At 34.4% G+C, this 27,746-nt stretch overlaps 1 protein-coding gene across 12 annotated transcripts in view; it reads left to right on the top strand.

The window, feature by feature from the left end:
- Window positions 1–25,319, top strand: part of LRRFIP2 (LRR binding FLII interacting protein 2) — a 55,133-nt gene extending 29,814 nt beyond the window's left edge. For 6 of the 12 annotated variants that reach the window (XM_084215847.1, XM_084215843.1, XM_084215850.1 and 3 more), the window contains 15 exons: window positions 786–839; window positions 3,423–3,530; window positions 5,844–5,888; window positions 6,592–6,705; window positions 7,125–7,196; window positions 12,356–12,526; window positions 12,812–12,904; window positions 14,983–15,075; window positions 18,391–18,492; window positions 18,748–18,880; window positions 19,933–19,982; window positions 21,418–21,538; window positions 22,509–22,588; window positions 23,501–23,605; window positions 24,334–25,318. In XM_084215847.1, coding sequence (XP_084071973.1) covers window positions 786–839; window positions 3,423–3,530; window positions 5,844–5,888; window positions 6,592–6,705; window positions 7,125–7,196; window positions 12,356–12,526; window positions 12,812–12,904; window positions 14,983–15,075; window positions 18,391–18,492; window positions 18,748–18,880; window positions 19,933–19,982; window positions 21,418–21,538; window positions 22,509–22,588; window positions 23,501–23,605; window positions 24,334–24,444 — 1,452 coding nt within the window. In that variant the 3' untranslated portion in view covers window positions 24,445–25,318. Of the gene's footprint in view, window positions 1–785; window positions 840–3,422; window positions 3,531–5,843; window positions 5,889–6,591; window positions 6,706–7,124; window positions 7,197–12,355; window positions 12,527–12,811; window positions 12,905–14,982; window positions 15,076–18,390; window positions 18,493–18,747; window positions 18,881–19,932; window positions 19,983–21,417; window positions 21,539–22,508; window positions 22,589–23,500; window positions 23,606–24,333 lie in introns of all 12 variants that reach the window. The other 6 variants (XM_084215854.1, XM_084215852.1, XM_084215853.1 and 3 more) reach the window with 6 other exon arrangements.
- Window positions 25,320–27,746: the final 2,427 nt, after the last annotated feature.

Raw genomic sequence — 27,746 nt, 5'->3', positions numbered from 1 at the left:
TCAAGAAAATGTAAAAGATTCAGTGAGAGCGCAGAACAGTGAAGACCGCTATTATGTATAACTCTGATACGTATATAATTCTAATTTCTGCTGGAGGTTTCTTCATAGGGAGGGGCAAAGCAGTATGAAACAGTAATTTTTTTTCTTTTTAAGTTGTATTTCTCAGAGCTGCTTTTATTATTCACTGCATAAATAGATTTCAGCCTTGCACCTTTAAACATAACTCTCTCAGGAGAATGTGCACGAGTAATTGTAAAATAAAACCACTAAGTGTACTGCATAGCTTCAGTTCCCACGATGTGTTAAAACTTCTGCAGGCTTCCGAGCAGTTAAAACCAAATTGCAATTTAAATATTTGATTTAATCATGCAGCTAGTTAAGATTAGTTTTTTTTTTAACTATTTGACTATTTTAAAGGGAATTCTTAGTGACCCATGGAAATAGACATGCCTCGAAGTAATAGTAAATGCTGCTGAGAATCTTAAAAAATTTTTTTTTTACACAAAAAGTTTGCTACTTACAGGAAATACATAAATAGGATAAGAGAGTGCATGACTGTGCATAGGAATTACAGCGTATGAGTGTGGCATGATAATGGCTGAGACTGGATATACATAGTACTTCTTTCTTTCTCAGGCCTTGTTTTGTGGTGCTGGATGACATAACTGAAATAGTGCTTGTACTCTTAGTGTAATAGGCCTCTGGTTGTTTCTTTCATTATCTTTGTTTTCTGCAGACTAAAATCTATGAAAGTTGTGAAAGTGTCCTTCATAACTTTTCTCTAGCCATCTGAATGCAGTTATTCTTCAAGAGCAAGCTCAGTCCGAAGTAGTCCTGTGGTGAGCATTCCTGTGCACGATTTGATGAATGCTTTGGTATTAACACATCAGCAGTTATGAGTATGTCCACTTGGGATCATTTCACTGACCAACACACAGATTTGATTTTTCCATTCCACATAAGAAGTTTTGATTTGTCAGAGATGTGATTTTTAGCAAGATGTAAATTTTTAGCAGTAAGACAGTAAACTGTAGAAGAAATTTGTTTTTCTAAATATCTTTTTAATGTTTGTAATAAACAACCAGTAACTGAAGTATAGCACCTTGTTGGGGTTACCACCGTATGTCATAGATGGGGCAAGCACATGAAACACACTACAGTACATGTGGAAAAGTCTTTCTTTTGGGGAAGAGGATTAATGGAAACTGTTATATCATGCAGTAAGAAGTTTGCTCATTTTTATGATAACCAGTATCCAAAATGATAAAAAAATTGTTTCTGGGTCTGTATTGTATTAAAAGTGTCATTCTAAATTTGGCTCTTTGAGCTGCAAAGTGATTTTAAAGAGTTTTATTTTGCTTCTGCCACAGAACAATTGTCTAAGTTTCATTGATATAGCTGCTCATTTGTCACACCACACAAAACAAGTTATCAGCGTTCTAGTATGGGCTAAATTGAAATGTTCAGTCCATTTTAAAATTTCTCATGTATTAGCAGTGTTATATGTACTAAACAAATAAAACCACATTTGTCGGAAACTAATGTTTTTAGCTACAAGACATATCAGAGTAAATTTTTGAGGGTGTAGGAAAACGATAATTTTGCTGTTGCTTTATGAAGTTTGTAAATGTAACTGGTATTGACATACATATATAGTCTCTTGCATTGTGAAAACGCTACTTGTCTCCTTAGACTTTCTTAACACTGAGATAATTTCTTTAAAGTATATTCCTTAAGATATATAGGAATATATATATAGAGAAGAATATATATATATACACACACGCATATAGAGGAATATATATATATATATATAAACATATGTGTGTGTATATAGATATATTTTTATTTAAAGGATCTCGCTATGTATATGTTATACCAGTCATGCCAAGGTACATTCACTCACACTAGTAAACTAGTAAATGCTTAATAGAGTTCAAAGCATTTGTTTAATGAAATAATCCTGAAAAACAGATGAGGTAAAAATCTTATGAATAATTTAACATTAATTTCCTACTGTTTCTATGGCTTGTATTTTGGTTTTACTCTGGATAATGCATTTGAAGTCAGCTTAGTTCTCTCTGAAAATCAGAAGAGCAAGTAGGAGAGATCTAAAAGGTAGAAAACGCTTGTGAGAAACTGTATGATGCTTCTCCATTTTAAAATTTATCAGTTTTGATGAACCCATTGGGAAAGATACTAGGACTACAAAAAGTATAGAAGGAGGGACAGCAAGGTTTATTAGGTATGTGGACCTCTCAACAGCAAAGAAAAGTGGATTTTGAATGACAGACCAATACTGTCATACATTGTAGCCTGAGTTGTTCTTTTGCTGTAATCATAATAAATAAGAAGAATTCTCTTCAGTATCTCTATACTTTGTGAAATGCAAGTGCAATAGGAAAGTTTAGCCAAATATCCAACTATCAAATTTACCTAGCTAGCTACATTTAATGAAAATTAAGATACTAGTTTATAGATGTGGCTGAAAAAAAACCTGGAAAATTTGTTGTCAGAGAAATAGAACATAACATAGAAGTGACAACAAATACAAATTCTGTAGTCCTAAAATAGCATAATCTGAGCCAGGTGTTCATCAGTAAACTGGTTTTTGCATACCAGTTATATATGTAACTTTTAGACATCTTACTAGCTTTTAATCGCATCCATCAAGTATAAAAATTTTTTTTTTTAATGGTGAGTTTTGAATAAGGACAATATATTTTCAAACTATTCATAGAAGGGTTTTCTTCCTATAATCACTTTCACTGTGAAGATTGTATCTAGTTATAACTTTCTGCCTTTTGAAGTACAATGTTATCAATAAGGTTATGATAAACCCACTCTTCCCATTTAATACTGTGTTTTACATGCATCATGTTTCTCAGTTGAGTATTTCACTTGAATTCCAATGGCAGATGTAATTGTCCTTAGATATATTTTGCCTTTTTTAACAAGAAATGTAGCACTAACATTTTTCTTCGCCTTTTTAGGTGCTAGTCTGACATACATCTTTGGGGAGTAACTTTGCCTTCTAGTGTAAGACGTCTTAAACTTAGCTATGACAAAAAGCCCAGATTATAGCTAGCACTGTTGGATTTGTGTTGATTTGAAAAAAGACAACATTTGTAGAGAAAAATATTTTTTCTTTATCAGTTTATATAATCTGTCTTTTATGATCTGCAAACTTTTTTTAATTTTTGTAGTTTGTGTTTGACCTTAAATTAATACTAAACCCTTTGGTATCTGATTTTGTGGTTTTTTTATATTACTCTAATTGAGGAAGATGAATCAATAATGTGTTCATTGTTTTTAGTGCAATAATGGAGATTTAAGGTAGGATTTTTGAGTTTTTAATAAACTTTTGTTCATTCAGTGGTGTCATCTTCAGTTCTCTTTCACCTTCTCCTTATCTTTTGAAGTTCTCTGATTTTTCTCATCAAAGTGAAACTACTGCTGATTATTTCAGTCGTTCCAACCACAGGGGAAGCATTGTTTCCGATGCAGATTTTGGCCAAGTTTTGAATAGTGTGAGTGTAATGCTTTTATTTACACTGTGGTGAATACAGCAAAACCATGGATTTTCTTTTCATACTCTGAAAGAGTAAATACTGTTAAAGCATTCTAAATTACTTAATTGCAAATTGGCTTATTATGGAGTTGGGGCTTTTTTTCATATAAAAATGTACTGAGTGAAATTTTAAAAAGGATGCTCCTTATTTTAAAGAAGATATTGCCTGTTGCTAGAAGCATGTGACAAGTGTAACACTTCACAATTTTGTGTGTGTGTGATAAGCTTAACAATCTTTTAAAGACCCAAATATTTTACATTTTTTACTTATGGAAAGTAACTGTGTTAGGGAGGTTTTTGTGTACTTTTGGAATACTATTACTTCTCCTAGCGACAAAAAGACTTAGAACTCTGCCCACATTAGTGCATTTTAGTGTTCCTTCATCCCATATGAGATTTTTTTCAGAATCCATTACTGAAGCACTCCTTGCTGGCTATGCACTTGTACAGAATCCCATGTCAATCAACAGATCATTTTATAGGAAAATTATCATGATGGTTTTCCTGTGCAGCTCCCTTTAGGCTGAACATTGTTTATACCAAACCTAGCCACCTTCTCTTTCTTAATGCCATAACTTCTAAAAATTCTTGTTACTTGTAGGCAAAACTTTTGTGTTTAATAGGATGGAGTACAAGGCAAACTTCTCTTCTTAGGTGTATCTTTTGAAGTAGCATTTAGGGTTAGGAGATACAGTAGTTAGGCCGAGAGGCTGTGTTTATTTAGTTGAGCAAAAGGAATGGTATGTGGCGATGAGCAGTGTGTAATTGCTTGCTTAGGTGAGAGCCAAAGTCTTTGTACCCTTGCCAAGCAGTGCAACAAGGGCCAGCAACCTCACAGTGCAGTTCAGGAGTTCAGACCAGACAATCCAAGAAGCTCCACAAGGACGTTATTGTTACAGTCTGCTAGGTTACAGCAAGGCTGCAGAGCCTCTGTGTTCAGGAGCTGGTGACACTTTGACAGATCAAACCACAGCTTTTTACTGTGGTTCTGCTTTCAGTGGGAGACTGAGCTAGACTACTCTCACAATCACTTTCTGTGACTTTGCATTTAGATGATATTTTAATACTGTTACAGTGCTGTATAAGTTGTAATAAGTCAAGTTTTTTATCATCTGTACATTCTCAAATCATGAGAGACTAATTATTTCTCCGGCTTAAACTTTATCACTTTTTTCCCCATAATAAAGCTGACTTTCTGAAATTAATGCTCTGCTAAAAGAAATGTAGAGGCTGAAAGGTAGTTATGCTGCCTTCTCAGTTGCTTGTGTTATCATCGTTATTTATTATTAGATTCAAAATTTATATTTTTATTTAGGTTAATCTAAATGTATCATTCAGATCAATACTGGTAACAAATATTTGCAATCTGTAATTTCAGTACATCATTGGAGGTAGTGAATTTGTCATGAAGAAGCAATGTTGCTTTTGTAGAAGCCGCAATAGGAGGAAAAGTCTTATAAAGTAGCGTTTGTTTCTTCTGTGATTGCAATAGACTTCCAAAACTATTTTCTCTGGCATAGAGAAAAACAGGTGTTCTTTGAGAAGCAGGATATGTGAGACACCATACTAAATACATGTCTAATCCCACTTACTTTGATTCGTAGAAATGTAGGAAATGTGGACATCTACAATACAATGTTGCAATAACAGTTTCCTGAGTAAGAAGGGAGTATGGTAGGTCTTCTCCTTAGTCTTCAGTAGATAAAATATGAATTTAAATTATTTTGTAGATTGCTTTTACTTAGTACGCTTCAGTTATAGGCTTTTACCTGAACCAGTTTTATTGTGATTTAATCACAGGTGACACTAAAGAGGTTGAACGTACAGATGTGTTTTCTGTTAACTGGGGCATTCACCCTGCTGTCACTGACTGCCTGAAGTGTACCTGCATGAAGCTTTGCATCTGTTATGCCATCTAGTATTGTAGTGATTACACTTGAAATTTAAATATTACTTGAAATATGTATTTAAATATACTTAAAATGTAAAAGAGTGTGTTTTGTTGCTCAGTACTGGTAATGACATTTAAAAAAACTTTAAAGAAAGGTTTCTGGCTTTTTTCTTTGCAAGCTTTTTTCTTTACATTTATTTTGCAATTGAGGTAAAAACTGTTTTTTAAACTAACTATTATTTTTCCTGTCTTGATCCTATGCTAACATCTGGAATTTTTGAAATGGTTTCATTTAAAAATATTTCTCAGTCTCTAAACAAAAGATGCCAATTCAGTAGTTCCTTATTATGAAAGGTAATCATGTTCCCTTTTCTCTTTCAGCTGGAAGAAAAGAGTGAAAAATCACATTCAGAAATGTTTTCAAGGGTAAGAATTTTTAATTTTCAGTACTTTTAAAATTATTTAAAGTCAGTGTTCACAAATTGCAAGTGTTGAAATAATTAAAGAGTATACATTCTGTGTATTCTTTGTAATTTTTGTCAGGGTTAGCTTGCAAAAATATTTTTAGATAAACTTTTTTATTGCTCAGATTAGGTGGTTTATGCCTTTTATTTCTTGAGGGAAAAAATTTATTCTTTAGTTTACTTTTGGCCAGTAATAATTTTCTATACTTTTTTTTTTTTTAATGTGAGAAATACTTACAAGGAAAGACTAAAATTTAGCAGTCTAAAGCTATAAAAATCTCTACGATAGCTTCTCATTGTAGGCTTTCTTCTGAATCTCGGATGGCAGAAGTTATAATAGTTAGTAATATTGTAAAAATAGGTAGTAATATTGTTATGTCTACAGTATTTCAGCACTATTAGCCATCTTATGAATATCTTCTGGATAGATGACTCAAAATTCTAATTTTCTGATACACTAAGTCATCAACAAGAAACCAAGATTTTACCAAGAAGAAACACAGGTGCTGGAAAATACTCAATGGAAAACACTGTCTGTAAACTAATATTGAGAAAAACCAGAGAGAAAACGGTTCTGTGACTTTGAAGAAAATTATGAAGAGTGTTATCAAGTATACCAGAAATAACCATATGATTCCTGACACAGTGTTTTTCCCTTTTTTAAGCCCTCATCTCGCAATTCAGTAAGTGCAGCTCCTCAGAGTGGCAACTCATCTAGGAGAGGAAGTGGAGATGCAAGTAGTTTGGTGGATCCAGATGCCTCCCTCAGTGAATTACGGGTGAATTGCATTTTTAGAGAATTTGGAGCTATATAGGAAGATTGTTTTTTAATACAGAACTTCTATTATAATAAAGAAAATGCTATGAGGATGTAATTTTCAATCATGAAGTATTTTTTTACTTTCTTAGTATTTTATGTTTGTTTGTTCATAATTATGGTTTAAGAGTTTAGCTTATTAAGATAAGACTTTATTTATGTCGAATTTCAAACAATTCTGTCTTATTTGAGATGTCCTGGAATTAGGGTTATAAACAAAACCTTAATTTCCGTCAAGTTGTTGTGAATTAATTTTAATTTCTGGGAATTATTGCAGGCGTTGTCATTTGACAGAAGTGCATGTAAACCTTTTAATGCTTTTTCAACTTTAAATTATTTCCCCATACTTCTTATGCAATGGTTCATTCCTATGTCCTGCAGGATATCTATGATCTTAAGGACCAGATACATGATGTAGAAGGGAGATACATGCAGGGACTTAAAGAATTAAAGGTATCAGGGCTCCTCCCAAGCATGCATTCTGAATGGGTGTTTTGCATAATGGAGTTGTCACCAATTTCATTAACATATAGTGGCTTCACTAACAAATTTTTAAATTTCTTTAAAGCATGTATCTAATTTTTAATGCATGAAGAGCATCTGCTTAAAATGTATGAGATTGCATGTTTATTATTTGATTACAGTTAGAAGAGTTAATACTTTTTAATGTTTTTATATATATAGGTGTTTTCTGATAAGATAATGAGGTGTTCAGTTTATATTTTTAGATGTTTGTTAGCAAATAAACAGATATACAAAAGGATAGGTATTAAATGAGGAACAAAGAAATGGGAGATAATTATGACGAAGAATTTAAGAATTAGTCCTCCATATTTCAGCAAATACTTCATATTATAAAGCAGAAACAAAATAATAATTTTGAAAGTTGTACTGCAATTAATTTCAGCAGGCATATTGCTTGCAGGAGAAAATTAATTTTGTTTTAATTTTTTGCCATTTAAAAAAAATTAATTTATGCTGGTTTATATTCCCATTATTTTCTCTAAATTGCAGATTGTTTTTTTCAGCATATAAGTGCTGAAAAAGTGCTAATAAGTGCTAATAAGTGCTATAAGGAAGCTTTCCTGTCTGGCAGTCCTGCATCCACTGTGGTAGTCGTATTCCCACCACCCCAGACTTTCACTGCTGGGAGCAAAACCTTCCAGTGAGTCAATGGGTGCTGCGCTAGACTGGCTACATGCACCATTCTCGCACTCAGTCAAGGTTTTCTTACAGGCTTGGCCACAGGTTTCCCATAACAGAGTCTCAGACATCTGATTTTTCTAAGTACTTTAATCAAGGCAGAGTCACACAGTACTAGCCTGAGATCAAGCTGGGTGCTGCCAAGAATGGACCCTGAACCAAGCAATCCATTTTATATCCACAGCCCATGCACTCAGGGGTGTGGGGTCTTCCTGCTGAGCCACTGGCTCCCGTTGTATCTCTGAGTGGCTGGTTACCCAGCTGGTGCCACAGGTTCCCATGCAGCTTGTTGTGTAAAGGGTCAGTGCCCGATCACTGCTCTTGCTGGAAGCTCCAGCCATTTTCCCCCACTGAGGATGCAATCTGCAGTTTGTACTGCAGCAGCACCCTAAGCCAACTACCTGTACTAGATGTAGTCTTCCACAGGAGATTTGTCTATATTTTGACTTGTTTAAACTAGTATGTATGCCTTTCTTTTTTACATTTTCACACAATTAACAGCGCAGTAAATTTAAAATAATCCTACTTTTCATTGTTTTGTATTGAAGGGATACAGAATTCAAAAAATTATGGGACTTGCAAATCTTTTCCATTGTCTAATTATGAATGGTTTCACATAAAAGTAAAGAGAACTTTTGATATGTTTTATATCCATATAGAGACTGAATTAAATGAATGCTTCTTGTATTAGAGCATGTAACAGTGATGTACTTATCAGCTTACTTGAATTTCTTCAATTTACCAATATATTAGATTATATAGTAAGGGGAAAATATGTAATATGAGCTGTTTAGTGTAGCAAAAGTTATTTCTTCTTTGAAGTATAACTTTACCTTTAAAGGAAACTTTAAACCTGATAACAATATTTTCAGATGAAATATGTTTTGGTTTAGTTATATTGGTTTATTTATATGAATATTAAAAGGACTTCAAAGAGTAGTAGATTACAGGATTATTAGACATAGGCATATGAGGCATAGATCAAGTGTAATGTGAAACTGCTTCATATGTTCAGAATGGATCTAACTCTGATTCTTTATGTGTTTGCCAGTATCTCATGATTACTGTTCTGATTCGTGGTTAATGGATTATTATTTCTTGTAATCCATTACAGTTACCAAAGAGCACAGTGTGCAATAGTAAGATCTTAATGTATGCTTGACTTTCAGAATTGACCTGCATTTTATGTTTTTGCTAATACTGAGTAATGTGTTCCTAGGTTAGTTCACATTTCATAGAGATACTTTTGGGAACCTTTTTTTTTTTTTTTAATTAGAAAGGTACTTTTTCTCAACTTATACTTGATCAGTTTTGTCTTGTGTATGTTACAGAAGAGTTACCAGGATACCTGCTTTACACTGCTTTAAATGTTTGGGTTGTTGGTTTGTTGTTTTTTTTCCAGTGTTGGACTAATGGGGATTTGTAATCACACTACCTTCTGAGCTCTCTGGTTGCCCTTATGCTGCTGAAAGTATGGGTTTTATCTGGCTACAAATATACTGGGTGTCAGTATAAACGGCAGGATGAACTCTAATGTTGCTAGTTCTGGTTTAGTTAGGTCTTCAAATCTTTTGCTGTCTCAGTTTGGTTGTTTTGTTGCTTCTTTATGTATTTCTTTGCATCAGCTGGAAAGGAATTCTGTTTCTTTCCTCAAAATTTTTTTTTTATGCTGTTAATCATCTTTTATGCTTGAATCATCTTGTTCTGCTGAGCAAGCTAATTTTGATAGCACTTTACTGATAAAGTCATGGGTGGAATTTCTTCATAGCTTTAGGTTATATGCAGAGTATTATGTGTTTTTATTCCATCTGCTTCATCCTTAAAAATCCTACAGCCTCCTTCAAGTGTTCAGAAATTATTTAAAATCAAACTGGAAGACTCCCATAAGCTACATGGAATTCTTGAACCATGGGGAACATGTGTAATACTTGAAAAGCAGACAGTTGCAAAGAAGTCTTTGCAATGTTTCAGTTTTTTTAACCCAACAGAGACTTAGACATAACTTAGCTTCTCTCTCAGAAGCAGGTTTCACTCTTTAGTATCCAAATCAATCTATTCCTCTTTTGTAACTGCAGATTCATCCTTCCCTGCCATTATTTTTTTAATTAATGACATTCTAATACAATGTTTTAAACCCCAACCTGGTCTTGTCTTTTAAAGTTGGAGTCCTGGAACACCATGGCATACAGTAAGGGGCTGAGACAAAGGGCTTTAATAAGTCTTGGAGTAGTGGTTGGCAGTATTGTTGCTGTTTTTAGCATGTCTGATGGGAGGCTGTGGAGAGCAGATGGCAGACTTCTTTGCAAGGGAAAGACAAAACAGACAAAAGTTGAGTTGTAGGAGCAGAAAATCTAATTGGAACTCAAGAAAAATAAGTTTTCACAAGGAAAGCAAACACTGGTGCAGGTCATCCAGCAAGTTTGACCATCTGCAGTCTAGATTTCTGGAGATACTTAAAATGGAGATGAGCTGTGAGCAGCCTGATCTCAATTGACCCTCCTTAGTTGGGAGATTGGACAGGCTGGCATTCAGAGATCTCTGCTGAACTAAATTACTACATGACCCCAGTCACCACATTCACAGAAATAATCAAATTGGACTTTTTCCCTAGTTGCATTTTTTTTGGTTACATTTCATACCTCCCTGTGAAATTACTATAGCATTCATTATAATCCTAATATTTCCTTTTTCTTTAACTCTAAACCGGATTATTCTTTGAAAGTCTTTAGATTTGCTAGCTCTAGCATTTTGTTTTTCCAATCTTTACAAGATTTGTTGTATTTACAGTATCACAAAAAGAAATGCTTTCTCTGGTTTTAATCTTCAGAATTACTTGCAGACGGTTATGTTTATATAATTTTTTTCTTTTTTCTTATCCTGAGTCATCTTTGCTGTTTGCTACTACTTCCTAGATTATAATGGTACTTGTCTGATATTTTCACAACTTACACTGTTTTGTTTCTTCTGATATGTAATTATTTTTTCTGGGGTTTCAAAAAATTGTATTTCTCCAACAGATTTCCAGAATTCAGTGAAATAAATATATGTGATTATGATAAAATTTAAAAGATAAAATACATACTCTAAGGACACCTTTCCGAAACTGGAGATTTACTATGTGGAATAGTGTGTGGGAATAGGGAATTTTTTTACTTTCTCATAGCAGAATATTGAACTGTGACTTGGTATTTCTAAAGAGAAGACATGACTATAATTCCAAAACAAAAATGATTGCATAATTTTACTGTTTAACAGATAGTGATCTTAAGTATTTTTTTAGAAAACTTAGATTGTTGCCACCTTCTCTCTTTAATATATTAGTTGTAGTGGTCTATTTTCTGGAAACCCATGCCTTTCCTGTGTTAGTGCTTCTACTGTCAAAATACAAATATTTTAAAATGGAGATAATGCTACTTATGCCTTCAAGGAACAGATTACATGAAGTACAAGGAGAGTTGTAGTAGGGCTTAGATCTACTTGGTCCAGGGATTGGCTTAATAGTTCTTTTCAATTCTAAAATTAGGACTCTGAAAATAATTTTTTATTATTTTTAAATCGTAGAATGTTAACGGGTTGGAATGGACCTTAAAGATCATGTAGTCACAACATCTATATAATGCATATTGAAATAAAGGCATGCTTAAAAGTGCCTGGAGTGATAGTTTTCTGAGTATTTAAATGGTTGACATTTGTTACAACTCTGGCAAAAAAACCCAACTATAACTAAAACATGGTAAATGGTAAATGAGGGAGATTTGTCTAAGAGGCTATAGCAAGGCATGTACACCTTTAGGCAGAGAACCAACTTACATGCTTTTAAAAAAAAATTAGTAAGTAAACCAAAGATAAAATACCTGTTGAAATAGCGAATCCTTTTTACTGGAATAATGTGGCTATCTTAAAGTTTTGAATCTAAGGTCATAGGGCACTACTTAAATAACAAGCATTAAGTTAAAGCTACTCTTGGAATTATTTTTGTGGTCTCTTTTACTGATTTAATTGTCCACGTTCTCTCTGTTAGCTTTATTTCCTCATTCTGAACTGTTTTCTCATGCATGCCTTAAGTAATGAAATTACTGCTAGATACATGGTATTCACTAGAATGTGAAGCTGTGATATTACTACTGTACCCCTGTGAGTTGCTGTGAATGTGGCAGAGTAGAAAATGCAAGTGGAATATTATCTTGTGTTTCTCATGCTTTTGTAATGATAACTTTTCATTGTTGTGTATGACCGAAGTTGAATAATGGAACTAAACTGTTACTTGGTATCTCTAAAGAATATAATTCATAAAAAAAGTGGTTGCATAATTTTAATGTCTAACATCTCATACTTTAACATTATGGTGGTATTTTAACATTGCAACAATGCATCAAAAAGGCTAATGTGAACTTTTCTGCTATCTGTAGGATTCGCTAGCTGAAGTTGAAGAGAAGTACAAGAAAGCTATGGTTTCCAATGCTCAACTAGACAACGAGAAAAACAACTTGATTTACCAAGTGGATACTTTAAAGGATGTTATTGAGGAGAAAGAAGAACAGATAGCAGAGTTCTATAGGGAGAATGAAGAGAAGTCAAAGGTATTTTTTTTCTAATTATAAAGTACAGAAATCTGGACTACTTAGTAAGAACAGTTGAAAATACTTAGAGTAGCTTTACTTGTTAGTATTGGGCTTAAGTCTTTATGGCATTTTTTCTCTATACAGTTTATTAAATAAAATCTTCTGTGTAGTAAGTGTCTGGACAATTTATTTAGACCACTTCAATGGTTTTTTAACTGCTTGGTAGGTATAATTTCTCAAATCCTTGCAGCAATTTCTTACATAACTCAAAATAAGTACAAATAATTGATTTCTTTAATGCAGGAATTGGAAAGACAGAAACACACCTGCAGTGTTCTGCAGCATAAACTGGATGAACTTAAAGAGGGCCTTCGACAGAGAGATGAATTGATAGAGGTATGCTCATATGAGTGGAGGATAGAACCTGTGCAAATAAATGTGGTGTAAGATTTGAATGGGAATCATACACAAAACAGGATTAAATTCTATCTTGCATTTTTAAGAAATAATTTATCTTGTTTTGGTGTGTAGAATTTAAGCTACTGATCCTCCTAAATTTATGAAGCTGAAAATGTCTCTGCAAGGTTTTCAGATGTATTACGTCTTGCAAAGCATTTAATTCTTGTGAGAAATTGTGGTTCTCTCATGAGTGTTCCTAGTATCTTTTCTTTGTTGTGAGGGCAGAATTAATATTTGTGTGGCCAAAATAATTTTCTGTAGCTAAAAGTTCTGGTGCATGGATAATACCAAATGTATTTGGTATTATTATCTATATTTGGTATTATTATCTATATTTGGTGGTATTATATATATTTGCCTTTCCCTAAAGTTTCCATTTCAGTTATTTCAGATTTTTGTGAGTATCAACAATTAAAGTTGCCATACTGAATATTTGTTTGCTTATCAGTCCAGAATAATACGGAGCAATACTGGTCAGCATGTTATAATGGGCCACAACCATGTTGCTGGGTGTGCAGTGTGTTCTTTTCCCCTCTCACCCGGTTCTTTTTCCCCTTTTCCCTTTTGTTTCTGGAAACAAACCCACCCACCCTGAAATCCCAGAGTTATTATCAGTCTTCATTTTAAAATGGTCCACAAAGATATATATATATGCGAATGTATATTGTCAGTGTATATTGGGTGTCCATTTCCCAATTATTTTAGTTGGAACTTGTAGTACAATTATTACATAATTTTCCCACTGTCTCTTCATTGCAGTAAAAATTTATTATCTTTAAGTATATAGGCCAAAGTCTCCTACTGTCATTTTCAGAAGCTGTGTAATAGTTCATTGATCCTTTATTTCTTCACTACATTCTTGTGCTTTCTAGGTGGTAGGTACTGTAACTCAAAATGGTTTCTGAAAAGTCCCAGTTCTGTTTAAGAAGTATTATGCTTTATGAACTGGAGTTGATATGACTTAACAGCAGAAGAAAAGGATTAAGATTATCCTAAGTATCGCATTTTGAGTTAGCATAAATGCTGACAAGCAAAAGCCCTAAAAATTTCTGTTGTGGCTCTGTTGCTTGCTCTTTTATCTTTGATTTTGCTGAGAATTAAAGAACAGCTTTGCATGTTCTTGTTTGGGGTTTTGGTGGGCTTTAAGTATATGAACCAGGAATGTAGATTCATGTATATGAACCAAAACAGTAGATTTTTCTGGAGTGTTTACTTTCATAGGATGTAGCATGTGTCAAATAGTCATAAATACATTCAGTCCCTTTGAAAATTTGACCTGTATTTACCACCTATTGTGTCTTTTCCCCATCTATTAACACTTACAGAAAATCTAGCTGAAACCATGTAGCTTTTTGCAGAAAGACATTGTCTTCTGTTCCCAGATGTAAAAGCAAGTTTGCTCCTTAAGAAGGAAAAAAATTGTCTCTAGCCCTTAAAATTCTTATGTCATCATCATAGCTAAGCATTTAATTATGCTTGCAGGGGAAGCAACAAAATGCAGTGATAGCTAAAAAAGTAGGAGTACACTTGATACATATTCATATAGTATCAGAAAGTAGTCTGCAATTGTCTTTTGCTTCGTGGATGTTTGATTCAAACTCCTTTCTTTATACTGTCAAGAAGATTATTTTATTTTGTAAAAAATTAATAAAATCAGTTGTTAACAATAATATTCAGTTCCAAAAAAGATTTGAAGGTATCTGGAAAGTACAGCAGGGTAATTGTTTCTATCCACAGACTGCAGTGGGAACAGTCACTAAAGAAAAATAACTCTAGCTACAGTAAGTTTTCCCAACAGCAGTGATAGAACAGAATTAAATACCATTCTCTTGCATGATTTAACGAGAAATACATTGCATTAAACTACACACTGTTTCTGTAACTTCATGCTCATAAACTCTTTAGTTGACTTTTATTACTTAGTTTTCTTTATCTGTTTTAATGTTTGGGATTTCTTTTTCCATTTCCTTACTTCTCTTTCCTCTTTTATTCTTCCCTCATCCTATTTACCACAGGCGAATCAACGTATGCAGGAGAATATAGACTCCATAACCAAAGAAGTGTTTGATCTTCAGGAGACAATTAATTGGAAAGATAAAAAAATAGGGGTATGAATGAAATGTGGGAGGAAAGCTTTTTTTTTTTAAATTTAGAAGTAGATGGATGCCCTCTACACCCCAAGGAATTCTGTGTACTCCACAGAAATTAAGGCCACTCCAAACTTAAATGAATAAAATGTGTTGCAGTCTTTCTCTTCTTCAGAAAATGAGCCACACTTTAGTTGAATAATGATCAGAAATACTAATTAAATCTGTAACATCAACTGTTACACATACAAATTTACAATTTTTTTGCAAAATTTTTGATGGCGCGCCTAGCGGTAAAACACATGATCTTTAATTGACTTCTACAACCAACTTGGCATTCCTGTATTGCACTTCTGAACCTTGTATAATTGGTTAGCTTGGATGCAATACTGAACCAAGCTGGTTTTCTGATATGACACATGAAATACTTTGAGTGTTGAGAATTGTAATTGAAACAATGGTTGTAGGTGACCTTTTGAGGAGCATCTGTAAGGTTCCTGTGTAGGAAGGAGGGTGGTACAGAAAGAACTGTGCTGGTACTATGCAGCTAGTGTAGGTCAGGCAGGGTTTGTCAGCTTTGCTTCTGGGCAGACAGAAGTCACACAACTGAGTCAGCCTGGCCATCGGTGATGACTACATGTCTTTGAACTTGTGGCTGTTCTGGAACACAAGTAGATTGCCTGGTGGCAATAGGAAGTTGGAAAGTCTTTGAAAAGGAATTGTCTCCCTCTTGACAGCTCAGGGGTCATTTCTCTCTACCTGAATTTTATACCAAATTTCAATATATGCAGATTTCTTTGAAAATTGTTTCATTTCCTTTAAAGGTGGCCTTTTAACTGGTGGTGGCCAGTTCAAAAACTGTGCTGTCTTACTTTTTTTCATTTTTCAGTCTTTCTCTTCCATCATAAAAAAATTTCATGATTCTAAAGTTTTCTGAACATTCTTCTGAAAGCTTTATATCTTTAATTTACCTTGTCCTTTCCATACTTAGTTCTCACACTTGTGGATTGGACTGTCTCAATTTGTGAAATATTTTTGTGCTCTTTCAAATACATTGCCAGAATCAGCACGAGTATATCTGATAGTCAAATATCCCTACTAGCCAGAATGACAAGAAAGATAGATATATTTTCCTTTAGCCAAAATTGCCATGCAAATTTGTGTTCTTGTAAACACCATAACTGGTTATTTTTCTAGTTAGATTTTTTTTTAATTCTCAGAATTGAACTGTTTTAGAGAAGAAAATGTAAAAATGCTGCTCTTTTCTTTCTCATATCTATAAATATTTACATACTTTTCTTAGCTCACAGTCTTTGAGCGTTTCTCCCTCCGACTGCTAATTTTTACTCTATTCTAGCTTTAGATATCTCTGGGAGGCTTCACAATGTAGTTTATAACTAAATTGTAACCGAAATTTACAATGTATATATGACATTTTAGCTGCTTCAGAAAAAGAAAGGTGGGCAAACAACAAAATAGCACAAGTTTGTTTTACACCTGCCTTCTTATGTTGTCCTGTTTCTACAGTGCTTGAAATTTGTGGTTATATTTGATCTTAAATTAGATCAGTTTGAGGATACTGAGTTACAGCGTTGGGTTATATTCCTGAAATATACAGTTATTCCACTGTTTAGTGGCTCCAAATTTTCATTTAGTAATGGCAGCTCTGAGTTTGGTATTAAAGTTACAAAGGCTTGTGAAATATTTAGAAAAAAGGATTCCAAACATCTCTGGATTCTGGCATATTATCAGATTTTGCTCATATAAGTATGCTAAAATCTGTTTGAGAACTTCGTTGTCCTGATTTCTGTTTCCTGCCCCAGCAGAAGAATTGCAGTAGTAGATTTTGTGCAAAATCTGTGTCATATTAAATTAAACCCTGAGTGTAAAACCACTAGGATTTTTACTGGTTTTGAATAATGATTACTTAGATCTACATAGGTAGAAATACATAGTTGTATCCTCCCCCAAGAGAATTTTCTGATTTCCAACACTTGTGTTATTAGGGGGCAAGGATAGAAAATATGTTTGGGGAAGGTCAATATCTTCACTGTCAAGTACACACAATCTGTGTCTGTGGTTCTGGGCCGCTGTGTCCATTCTCTCAAGTGGTGAGCTTACTTCCCCTTTCATCTCTTCCACTGTTCTTCAGAAATTAAAAAGATGCACGTGTCTTTTAAGTAGAGCGCAAAATTATGTAATGATTAAGGTTCTTCATGCTATTTATAATGTAGTTAGAGTTCTAGTGTGTGCTAAGAAATAAAAGGATATCTTACAAATTTTTAAATTAAGATGTCAGCTACTGTTTTGACACATGTTGAATTGCCTTTATTTTAAATGTTACATTTACATGTGAATAAATCAAGTGCAACAGCGCTTGTCAAAATTTTCTGTTGAAACAGTAATGCTTTAAAATATTGCTCTAGTATACAGATTCTCAATTATTATTAAAATTCAGCATACTGAAGTTACATGAGGCAAGTACAGCACAAATGTATACATTTCTTTCATAGTATCAGTCCATTCCTACATATTCATGCATAGCATAAAGTTTAGTTGGATCATTTTCTTGGCCAAAATGTGTGTATACTTTGTCACTTGCTGTATGGTGAGGATTTTTTTTAATGCATGCAGTGTTGTATGCTGCTTGGTCAAGTAGAAGTGTCCAACTAACTGCCAGGTAACCTCTCCAGCTTAGTTAGGCAAACCTATCTACACCCATATTGCACTTCTAGCTGCCATACTTTTTTGTGCTAAAATAGTGCTGCTAGTGTTTGCTGCTCTTTTTTTTCTCTAAAACTGACTGCTTTGGGTTTAGTAAATGGTGTTGTAACCCTTAAGCAACTGGTAAACTAGTATTCATGAGTGGATACATTCAAGGTCTTCCATGACGTATGATTTCTACTTCTGTACCTTATAAAAGGCAGAGACATTAGTTCAATAGATGTAATGTTTTAGGATCTTTGCCATTTGAGTTTCAGCAAATTTTATTTTTTGCTGCAGAGTGCCTGTGTGAAGAAGAATCACTTACTCTTTTGGTACTCAATTTAGTTTATCAAAATTTAAGAAAAAATAGAATTCACTGAATAAAAAAAACTCTCAAAACATCTAAGACTTGTCTGAAAAACCAAAGTAATAACAAATGCAGTAGGAAGTTAGATATGCAACTTGTAGGAGGCAGTTATCAGAGATGTATGTTACTACATATTTAAAAAGCGCTTTTAATTTCTTTACTTGTATTGAGCTATTTGCATTTACTTGTAGAAAATCTTTCTGCTGTCTGTCATATGCTTTTTCTCTGTGCCATTCTTTTTCTTGCTATCTGCCTGAGCCCAGGCCCTAGAAAGACAGAAAGATTACTTTGACTGCATTAAGAATGAGCGAGATGAGCTCAGAGAGGAGTTGGCTGACCTGAAGGAAACAATGAAGAGAGGACAGGTATGTTTGTAGTAGTTACTTTACAGTAACAAATCCAGGAATGGGGCATGAAATCAAGGTCAGTAAAAAGGAGGAAGAATGGTTACTATTCTTGTGCACTCTGGAAACCTGACCTTAGTGTAGGACAAATGGTCCATATCATTGGAATTGTTTCGCTGAACTTGTAAAGCTCTTTAAAATCTTATCTGTTGATTTGTATTTTAGCACTTCTGTTGTATGACTAGTTTTTTTTTTTGTTTTGTTTTGAATTTTTAGAAACATGGATTAGTTATAATTCCAGATGGCACACCAAATGGTGATCTAAACCATGAATCAGTGGTTGGTACAATAACAGTTGTATCACAGGAAGCTGCTCAGGTCTTGGAATCTGCAGGAGAAGGACCACTAGGTAAAAGTATCCTAGCATACTTTATAGAGTTTTTGAGGGCTTTGTTCCTCTTGTTCATAGTGGGTGATAATTACATTTGCAGATGCAAGCACCTGTGATGCTTCTGAAATATATGCTTACACTACTTTCAGGATTGATTTTAATTTTTTGTTTGTTCTGAGTAAAAAGACAGATGTGTCTATTGAGTAAGAAAAAATATGTGCTTAGATGTTTGAAACTGATTAGTTCTCTTAGTCCAGTTCCTGTTTTAATACTGACAGAAAACGTCTTGCTTAAAAGCGTTGTTTTTTGGATTAGTATGTTTTCCATTGTGTTTCATGAAAACAATTCTTTAGAAGTATACATAATCAATGAAAGAACATCAAATGCAGTCTTCCATCGCATTCATTAGACAAAGAAGTTTTAAAAGCATTCAAAAAATGACAGGGACAACAGACACACTAATTAGGGATTTCAGGGTTAAGTTACTTTAACTTGCTTTTATCTTTAGGTTGAGCAAGTTATTGTATGCAAGGTCAATCCACTATGAAACTCTGTTAACATCTAGAAAAAAAATCTCTATGTAATTGAATTATATTTGTACATAATTTATAATAGTTACCTATTTTTATATTAACAGAAATTAGACTTGACACATATTTCTGCTCAGGGGGGAATACAAATGTTATTATGCTTCATTTCTGTCAAAGTTACAATATTTAAGGGAGCTGCTCTAGTCTTAGCACAGTGTTACTTGATTGTAGTTATAGCTTGTAGTCATTACTGATCTTTTGACTAAGTAGAGATATTTGCTGAACTCTTTTGCTATTTGATAAACTCTGAAGTCTTGCTTTTAGAATTGTTATACTAATAAACAGTGTGAATGAAGTATTTTTCCCTTTTTTCTGCTATTAACTGAAGTTTGTTGTGTTATTAGTGAGATACCAAAGTTGTGCTGTCCCAGTGCTATTAACGTTGATGAGCATTTAATTTGGAATGGAACAAAAAGTTATGAAAAACACATTCTTAGTTACAGATTTCTCTGATTTTTAATTGGGTTCTTTTTTTTTTAGATATCAGGCTACGAAAACTGGCTGGAGAAAAGGAGGAATTACTGTCCCAGGTAAAATAAGTTACTCATTTCAGAAGTATATCTTTGTGTATCATTTTGCAGACTATTTATATATAAGTAATAAACAACTGTTAAGCACAAAGGTGCTTAATCAGATATGTGAGCACTAAAGCAAAATGAAATAGTCAAGTTTTTACCTCACTGACTATCAGGAATTAGCAGTTCCTCTTGCTGTTGTCCTTATCCATAGGACTTTGATCTCGGTTGGTAAAGAAACTTCATTTTACAATCTGGTTAGCTGAAATCTAACTTGTTCCTAACTTTACTATTAGTGCATATCCTTAAAGCTCTTTCTTTTTTCTTTTCTTTTATCTGCATAATTGTCTTATGCAGAAATATTAAAGTCAGTACAATTACACTCTTATAAGCTCAAGTGTCATGCTCTTCAAAATTGCTGAGTGATACTATTTCATTGATCATTTTGGTAACTCAGAGAAAATTACTATTAAAATAATGGTGTTTAAATACAGCTCTGTTTTGAGAAGAAAAGACTCAAGCAAACATAAAGCCATTGAGCAATTATTAAGAAGAGTACAGTTTTTGCTCTTTTAGTTGAAGACATTGTAAATTTAAACCATTGTTATCAACATTTGGGTTTGCTGTGAATGAACCTTAATTATAGTATAGATACTTTTTTGGACTGTCAATAAATTATGGTATTAAATATATATAGATATGCAAGCACATATTTTTCACTGTGTAATTTAAAAAGCATATATTTGATCATATATTTGATTTGTATCATGAATGGGGGTTTTGAAAGTTAACTCACATACTGCTAATCTGTAGAATAATATTTGTATAAGTGTCCAAAAAATAGCTCCTACTTCTTTCATAATGTCCATACGCAGGGCACATAGCTGAGAAATCTATGTTCCCTGACTACTGGAAAAACTGAGAGACAGCTGCTGTAGCATGAAATGGAACTATTAAAGACTAACGTGCACTACAGACTTGCCTAGGACCATTGTTTCCAGGTGGAGTATGAGAGAGGACCCTCTGAAAAAGCCATGGATTATTGTCTGTAAACTCACTAGGATAGTTTTCAATATCTTGGTGTGTGTTTAGAGGGGAAAGATACACAGTAGAAGAAATCCATAAACGGAATTTAATGCCATCTCCTCTTCTGAAAACAGAGCTGTTAGTTACAAGGTGGTCCTGCACTGTGCAGATATCCCTGCAGTACTGACTGTACTGGTGGGCTTGGGTTGTGCATTGACATGCAGAGGGCACTTGCCCAGTGATGGGGATGGACGTCTACAGCCACAGACCTCAGAGACTGACTCCCCTGCATCGCTCTGCTATTCTTGTTTACAGAACCTTCTCAGCCAGTGGCATCTCAGGTCTACTCTGCCTTTTTACCATTGAACACAACTACTGAACTTCTGGGAGTCTTTTTTTCATAAAGAAACGCTTCCTTTTGCAGGTTAGAAAACTGAAGATGCAGTTAGAAGAAGAACGACAGAAATACTCTAAAAGTGATAGCATGAATCCAGATACAATAGACTTGGAGAATGGCTCTGACTTGCAGCTAATTGAAATGCAAAGTAGGTATATGGTTACTGGTCAAAGTTATTCTTCTTGTAGAGAGGACTTCCGATTCCTCTTGTTGTGCATTAGTGGTATTGTGAGTGACTATATTGTTGAGCAGATAGGTTTTTGTTGATCTATGTCCTTGCATGGAATTCTCACTGCAGAATACCTTAAAAATCTGCCTCTTTCAGTGTTGAAGAACAACATTTTGGGAAGTTATTTTTCAGTTGATAACCTTGCCTAGAGTGGGTGACACTACGTGGATACAATTTTTAGACAACAGAATTTCAGATAAGATTTTTAAAAAATACATATTCTATCGGATGATTTTGTTCAATCTTTGATATAGAAACCTAATCTAGAAGACTACTGTCCTGAAGCAAAACATGAAAATTTATTTAACTTAATATTTAGTGTTGCTTCATAGAAGCATAAGAAGCTTTTCATTTCAAGCAAGTTATTCAGCTGAAAACTTGTTTGACAGACTGTCATTTAGTATGCTTGTGTTAATGAACATGAACAAAGCACTGGCAATGTGAGGGCCCAAATGCAACACCAAAGTAATTTGCAAAGCTCCTTAGTTTGTCAGTCAGGCTCAAGCCTTGTGCTCCTTATTCAAATATTATTACAGATGTCTAAGCTGAATGCTGCTGAATATTCGGTCTGGCATTTTGCAGCGTGTGTTGATTCTGTTCTCTAAGGAATTAGTTTGCTGATCTAAACATGTGTTTTAAAAGGTGTGTATCTCATTGGTGCGTCTGAAATTTAACGCACACTTTATAGAGACAGTAGTTGTGTTCTCTAAATAAAAGAAAATTATTCCTTTCCATACTCTTGTAGATTGCTGAAAGAACATTTACCTCTTTGTGATCCTGGATATGGGCTTCTCAATAAAATGGTCTTTTTAATGAATTTTAATTAAAAGGGAAGCTGTTACTTTTGAGAGTTGCTTTGACTAATATATTCATGTCAATTTTTGTCTAGGAGATGCCAACAGACAAATTAGTGAATACAAATTTAAACTTTCAAAAGCTGAACAAGATATAACTACTTTGGAACAAAATGTAAGTGTTTTTTTTCATGTTTGTTATTACACTGCACACTTTTGCAATACTTTTTAAAAAAAAAACTATAAAAGCATATTTCATAATTTGATATACTGTTTGGTATTTAGTTTGCATAGAATGACACCACATTTTTTCCATATTTCCTGCAATTAAGTACCTGTGCACTGCAATTATATACCTATGCACAGCCTAACCATAGGATAAAATCTTACGGTGCTGAGCTATAAAACCATGTTATTGACTTACAAAATGTGATTGTTTTCATAGATGTATAACTCTCACATCAGAGAGTAAATTTTGGATCTTCCAGAGTACAACTTTCCTACAAGTCATTAAGTTACATAATTTGGTTTTCTTGAACTAGTAGCTTCAGTTCTTCTTTATAATCTGCCATACTTTTGTATTTTTAGGAACTTAATTACAGCTTATTACCTAAAAAAATAAATGAAAGACTGTAATTTAAATTGCAGATGCATATCTTTTCTCTTTTGCACAGATTCAGTCTAGTAGCCTATCATGTGGATTTAGGGGTAGCAGGGAGCTGTACATAGAACAATCCATCCAGTGGGTTTTAACATCGGCAGGTTGCAATCTGGATTTGTCTCAAGTCCTCTCCTTACTGCTGAACTCTGTGCTTGGGCTCAAGACCTCTTTCATCATGTCCTGATAACAGTCTGCTTTTTATTTTGCATCTTTTCATACAGTTTCTGCTTTTCAACTTTGCACTTTCATTTTTAATCCCATGTGTTTCCCAATTCTTGATTTTTTTTGTATTCCAATTCTTCTCTCTCTGCTTAGTTCTTTAACCTTCTGTGTCTTCTCAGCTGTGTCCTTAAAAGAGCAGCTGGTGGCAGGTAACTCCAGGTGAAACACCTGAGTATATTCCTTTTGTCTTGTTTGGGTTTACAGATTGGACGACTTGAGGGACAGGTTGCAAGGTATAAAAGTGCAGCAGAAAATGCAGAAAAAGTAGAAGATGAACTCAAAGCTGAAAAAAGGAAGCTTCAGCGAGAGGTAACTGACTTGGTTTCCTTTACAGCTGTATGTTCCTTTCTGTCTTAAGCTGCTCTGATTTTTTGTTATCTTCGATTACATCTTTTAATTGTTTTTTTAAGATGACCTTCAAGTCTCAATATGACATTCAGAAGACATCTAGCATGTTAAAGTAATGCTAACTACGATTCAATGCTGTACTTCCTTGAAAGGAAGCATCTAAGTAGTATTTTTTTCTAAATGTGATAACTTGTAATATTTTAAAGTAGTCCTTCTACAAAATATTGCTAGAGAGATGAATGGTCCCTATGTCAAGTGACAGCCTGGGAATTTTCCAGCTTGGATCTCACAGGGTTCTGGGCAGAAGCTGTATTTAACTGAGCTGTTGATCATTCTTGCTTAAGAGCTGCTGCATCACTAGCATGATGCCTGCTACCTATGATGGGAATATGTATCTGTATGCAAGTAATAATGGTGGAGAGTACTTTACCTTTTTCTAGGTAAATTGCTTTAATGTAATGGGAGGTTGCAGGCACCTAGTTCTAGAATGAATACACTTCATGTTTCAGTTGCTTCACAGTTATTTTTGACAGTTTCATTCTGTTTCATCTACCTGCAATAATGGAAATTATATCTTAACTTCTGTGGCAGTCTTAGGAAACATAATACTTTTCTTCCTCTTATCAAGCTTGAGAATAGCACAAAGTCCAAATAAACTAGAGTGATAATAACTTTTTTTCATTTTATAGTTAAGAACAGCACTGGATAAGATAGAAGAAATGGAGATGACCAATAGCCATTTAATGAAAAGGCTGGAGAAGATGAAGGCAAATAGGACTGCGCTTTTATCTCAACAGTGAAATGGAAATTGAAAATACAATGCACTGCTCCTTGAATAACTAGTCCCTAGCTTGTTTATAAATACAGACTTTCAGTGGCACAAACTATTTGAACACTGAGCTGTTCACTGGTGGTTTAGTTTCATAATTAAATGACATACTTTTTGTAATTTATGAGAGAATGAAATGTAGTTTGAATTCCCATGTGAATGACAGCAGTTTTTCAGTAGTGTTTGATTCTAGAGTCAAAGATGGAGCACAATGCTGTATGTTTTTACAACTGTGGAATCAAGTTTACTCACGATCTCTTTTGGCTGCTTTAATGATGCTTGATGCTCAGAGACAGCTGCATGAATTCAAGACACTGTTATGAAACTAACATATACTTGCCTAAGACATCACACAGCACAAGTGCCTTTTATCTGGTGCAATTTAGTCTTCATTGTTGAAATAACCTTTGAAACCAGAAAGCATTTTATTTTAAGATACATTTGGGGTATTCCCTAAACTTTATACATTTTGAAAATACATTTTTTAAAATATTTAAATTTATAAGAGAAAATAGGGACTGTATATAAAGATCAGCTTTTTTTGCATGGGCACATCTGACTTCTGTGTAATTTTGTCAAATACTAGCCCCTGATACTCTTAGCATTAAGAGCAGAAATTTAAAAACTGAAGTTGTACGCCATCAAATTCTGTCATCTGCTTAAGTGCAAATTGAAATTTTTTGGGGGGAAGAAGGGGGTGAGAAATGTGGCTAAGGAGTTTATTAAACGGACACTTTACTGACCAAAACTGGATGTTTTGTGTTTTCTTTTGAATACAGAGATGCTAACAGGACAGAGCAAAATCTGTAGAATAGTAAGATCTGATCTTCATGTTCTTAACAAGTATATTTCTGCCTTTGAAAGAGTGAGCTTGAATTATTTTTCTTAACGTAGTCTGCTACTGTTTGACAGCACTGCCATGGAGCAGAGAAGCTGCACAAGGAAGAAGGTATTTTCTGGAATGGTGTGGTTTTTTGTCTGTGGCATACTCCCTGTAGACAGTGAATACTGTTAAGAACTTTGACTCTTTGAGCTGGCACATCACAAGTAGGACATCAGTAGCACCTGCAGTGGCAATTCTGAAGTGTTTGAAGTGGCACTGCCCCTGTGTTGAACTTTTCATGAGGCCAAAAGGCGCCTTGGTCTGAGAAGAATCACTCTTTTGGACTTGCAGCAGATATTTTCTGCGTTGAAATTGCTACTTTTCTGGGAGTATTTCTCAAAGCAAGGCAGGTTTCAGGACCTTTCCAATCCTGAGAGTTAATACCTTTGCTTCACCAGAGCGGTTTTCAAGAGCCATTCTTGACAATGCAAAACTAAAGCTTTCTGTCTCTGGATGTCTTCTGGACTTTGAAAATAAAATTCCTTCCCCATTGAGATATCTTGTAAGTAGCAGATCTACTTAGGCCTGTTTATTAAATAGGAGACACACTTCGGTGATCACATTGATCATTGTCTGTGCTGTTAACTCTTTGCTTTTTGTTGTGTACTTGCTCAGTAGAAATTCTTAACTCTTGATTAGTTCTTAATGAGGTATTCTGAAGATAAATGGATACTTTGGGGGTTTTCAGAATGTACAAAACTCTGCTAAAACCTTATTTGGTTAATTCACTTTTCATTCACTTCCTCTAAACCACCCCATTGAAGCTGGACATTTTATGGCACAGGGAAAACTGCAGCTTCAATATGAAACTGTGAGAGTCAGATAAGAACTTTTTCTGGGGTAAAGCATCAGTACATTCTTATTTAAAATCAAGATTTACAGTAGTTTTTTTAAAGAAAAGTTATTAACAGTTCTGTTAGCAGGGGCATATTAACTGAAGAGATTCCAAAGTTCTTGCAACCAGAAAATTAAAACAAATGCAACAAAATATCCAGAACAAGATTCCCAATGAGAGGTACCAGGAAAAGCAATAAGAAGGGAGGAAAAAAAGGCATTATTTTTTTGTCTTGATACAGTAAAGGCATAAAAAAAAAATTGTAAGTAATTATGAGTGACAATTGGCTAGAAATATGGAAAGCTTTTTAAAATTTATTTTTACCAAAGCACAATTTATTTAATCAGAACTGCAGAACTAGTGTATCTGTGATGAGCAAATGAATAGAATGGGACAGTACCAGTATTGTTGGAGACCACACATTGCTTGTTGGCCAAATAAAAGACAAGCATTAGGTGTAATTATGGAAAGCTTATGGAAGAAGTTACTATATTTGATCAGTTCAGCTGGGGTTTAGTTGAGGAAAAAAGGGTAGGTTGTGTTTAATTTTATTACTCAGGTAATTTTATTGGTGGTTGCAAGGTGACAGGATTAATTTTTGGTGGCTCGTGGATGTAGTGTTATACCAAATTACTGGTCACAAAAAGGCATGAGGTTAGTAAAGGTAGGCATAAAGATAACTAACATTGCATAATACAATTTTTTGGTTTATTGAGGGCATGTTTTTTTTAACACTCAGCATGGTTTGTCCTTCCCTCAAGTTTATGTGGTTTTATTTGGTCTGTGGAGGGCTCCTAGGGCTCCGTGAAAGATTTGCTAAGTGTGTTATTAGGAGGCAGACAGCAGCACCAAAAAGGTATGTGCTTGAGTGGCAGTTCAGGGGTACTGAAGTAGCCACTCCAGTTTGAAACAACAATGTTCATTTTTTGATGCTTAAAAATTAAAAAAATAAAAGATAATTTTTGGTTGCTTAACGCCCATCCAATTCCAATGAAGGCACAATTTTTTTGTGTGGAAAGGACACAAAAAATTATCCTAGAGGAAGGAGATCAAAAGCTTGGAAAAGGATAAAAAATACTCTGCTTACAAAAAAAAATATTTTTTGACAGCAAATAAACATCACCACTACCAAACTGATAGGCTCAGTAATGCTGTTTTGCTGTGATGAAGTGCTGGCACTTTGGGGAGAGAAACCAGAAAATGGTCAGTTGGAGAAGGCTCCTGTCCAGCCTTGCCCATTTGTAGTGCCTGGCCATGTTAGTGGCCATGCTCAGAACTGCACCCAAACCTACCAATCAGTTCTCCATTCTGAAAGAGAACAGGATGGCAGGACTAGTGCCCAGGAGATCAACATCCTCACACCTGCAAGGGTGAGGGGAAGCAAGTGTGCCCATTACTGTCTTTTACTACCCACTATGCTACCCATGCAGTGAGGCCAGGTACCCACCTTAAGAGACCTCCTGCTGGAAGAGAAGCTGATCCCAGATGATGTTCTCATCCATCTTGAAGGAAGTGTACCTGCCAGAGTGGCACTGGCAGTGAATCCATTCTGCAG

The sequence above is a fragment of the Fringilla coelebs genome, assembly GCF_963513975.1.
Source record: "Fringilla coelebs genome assembly, chromosome: 1".
Taxonomy (NCBI): Eukaryota; Metazoa; Chordata; class Aves; order Passeriformes; family Fringillidae; genus Fringilla; species Fringilla coelebs.
This window is presented reverse-complemented; position numbering and strand designations above follow the sequence as displayed.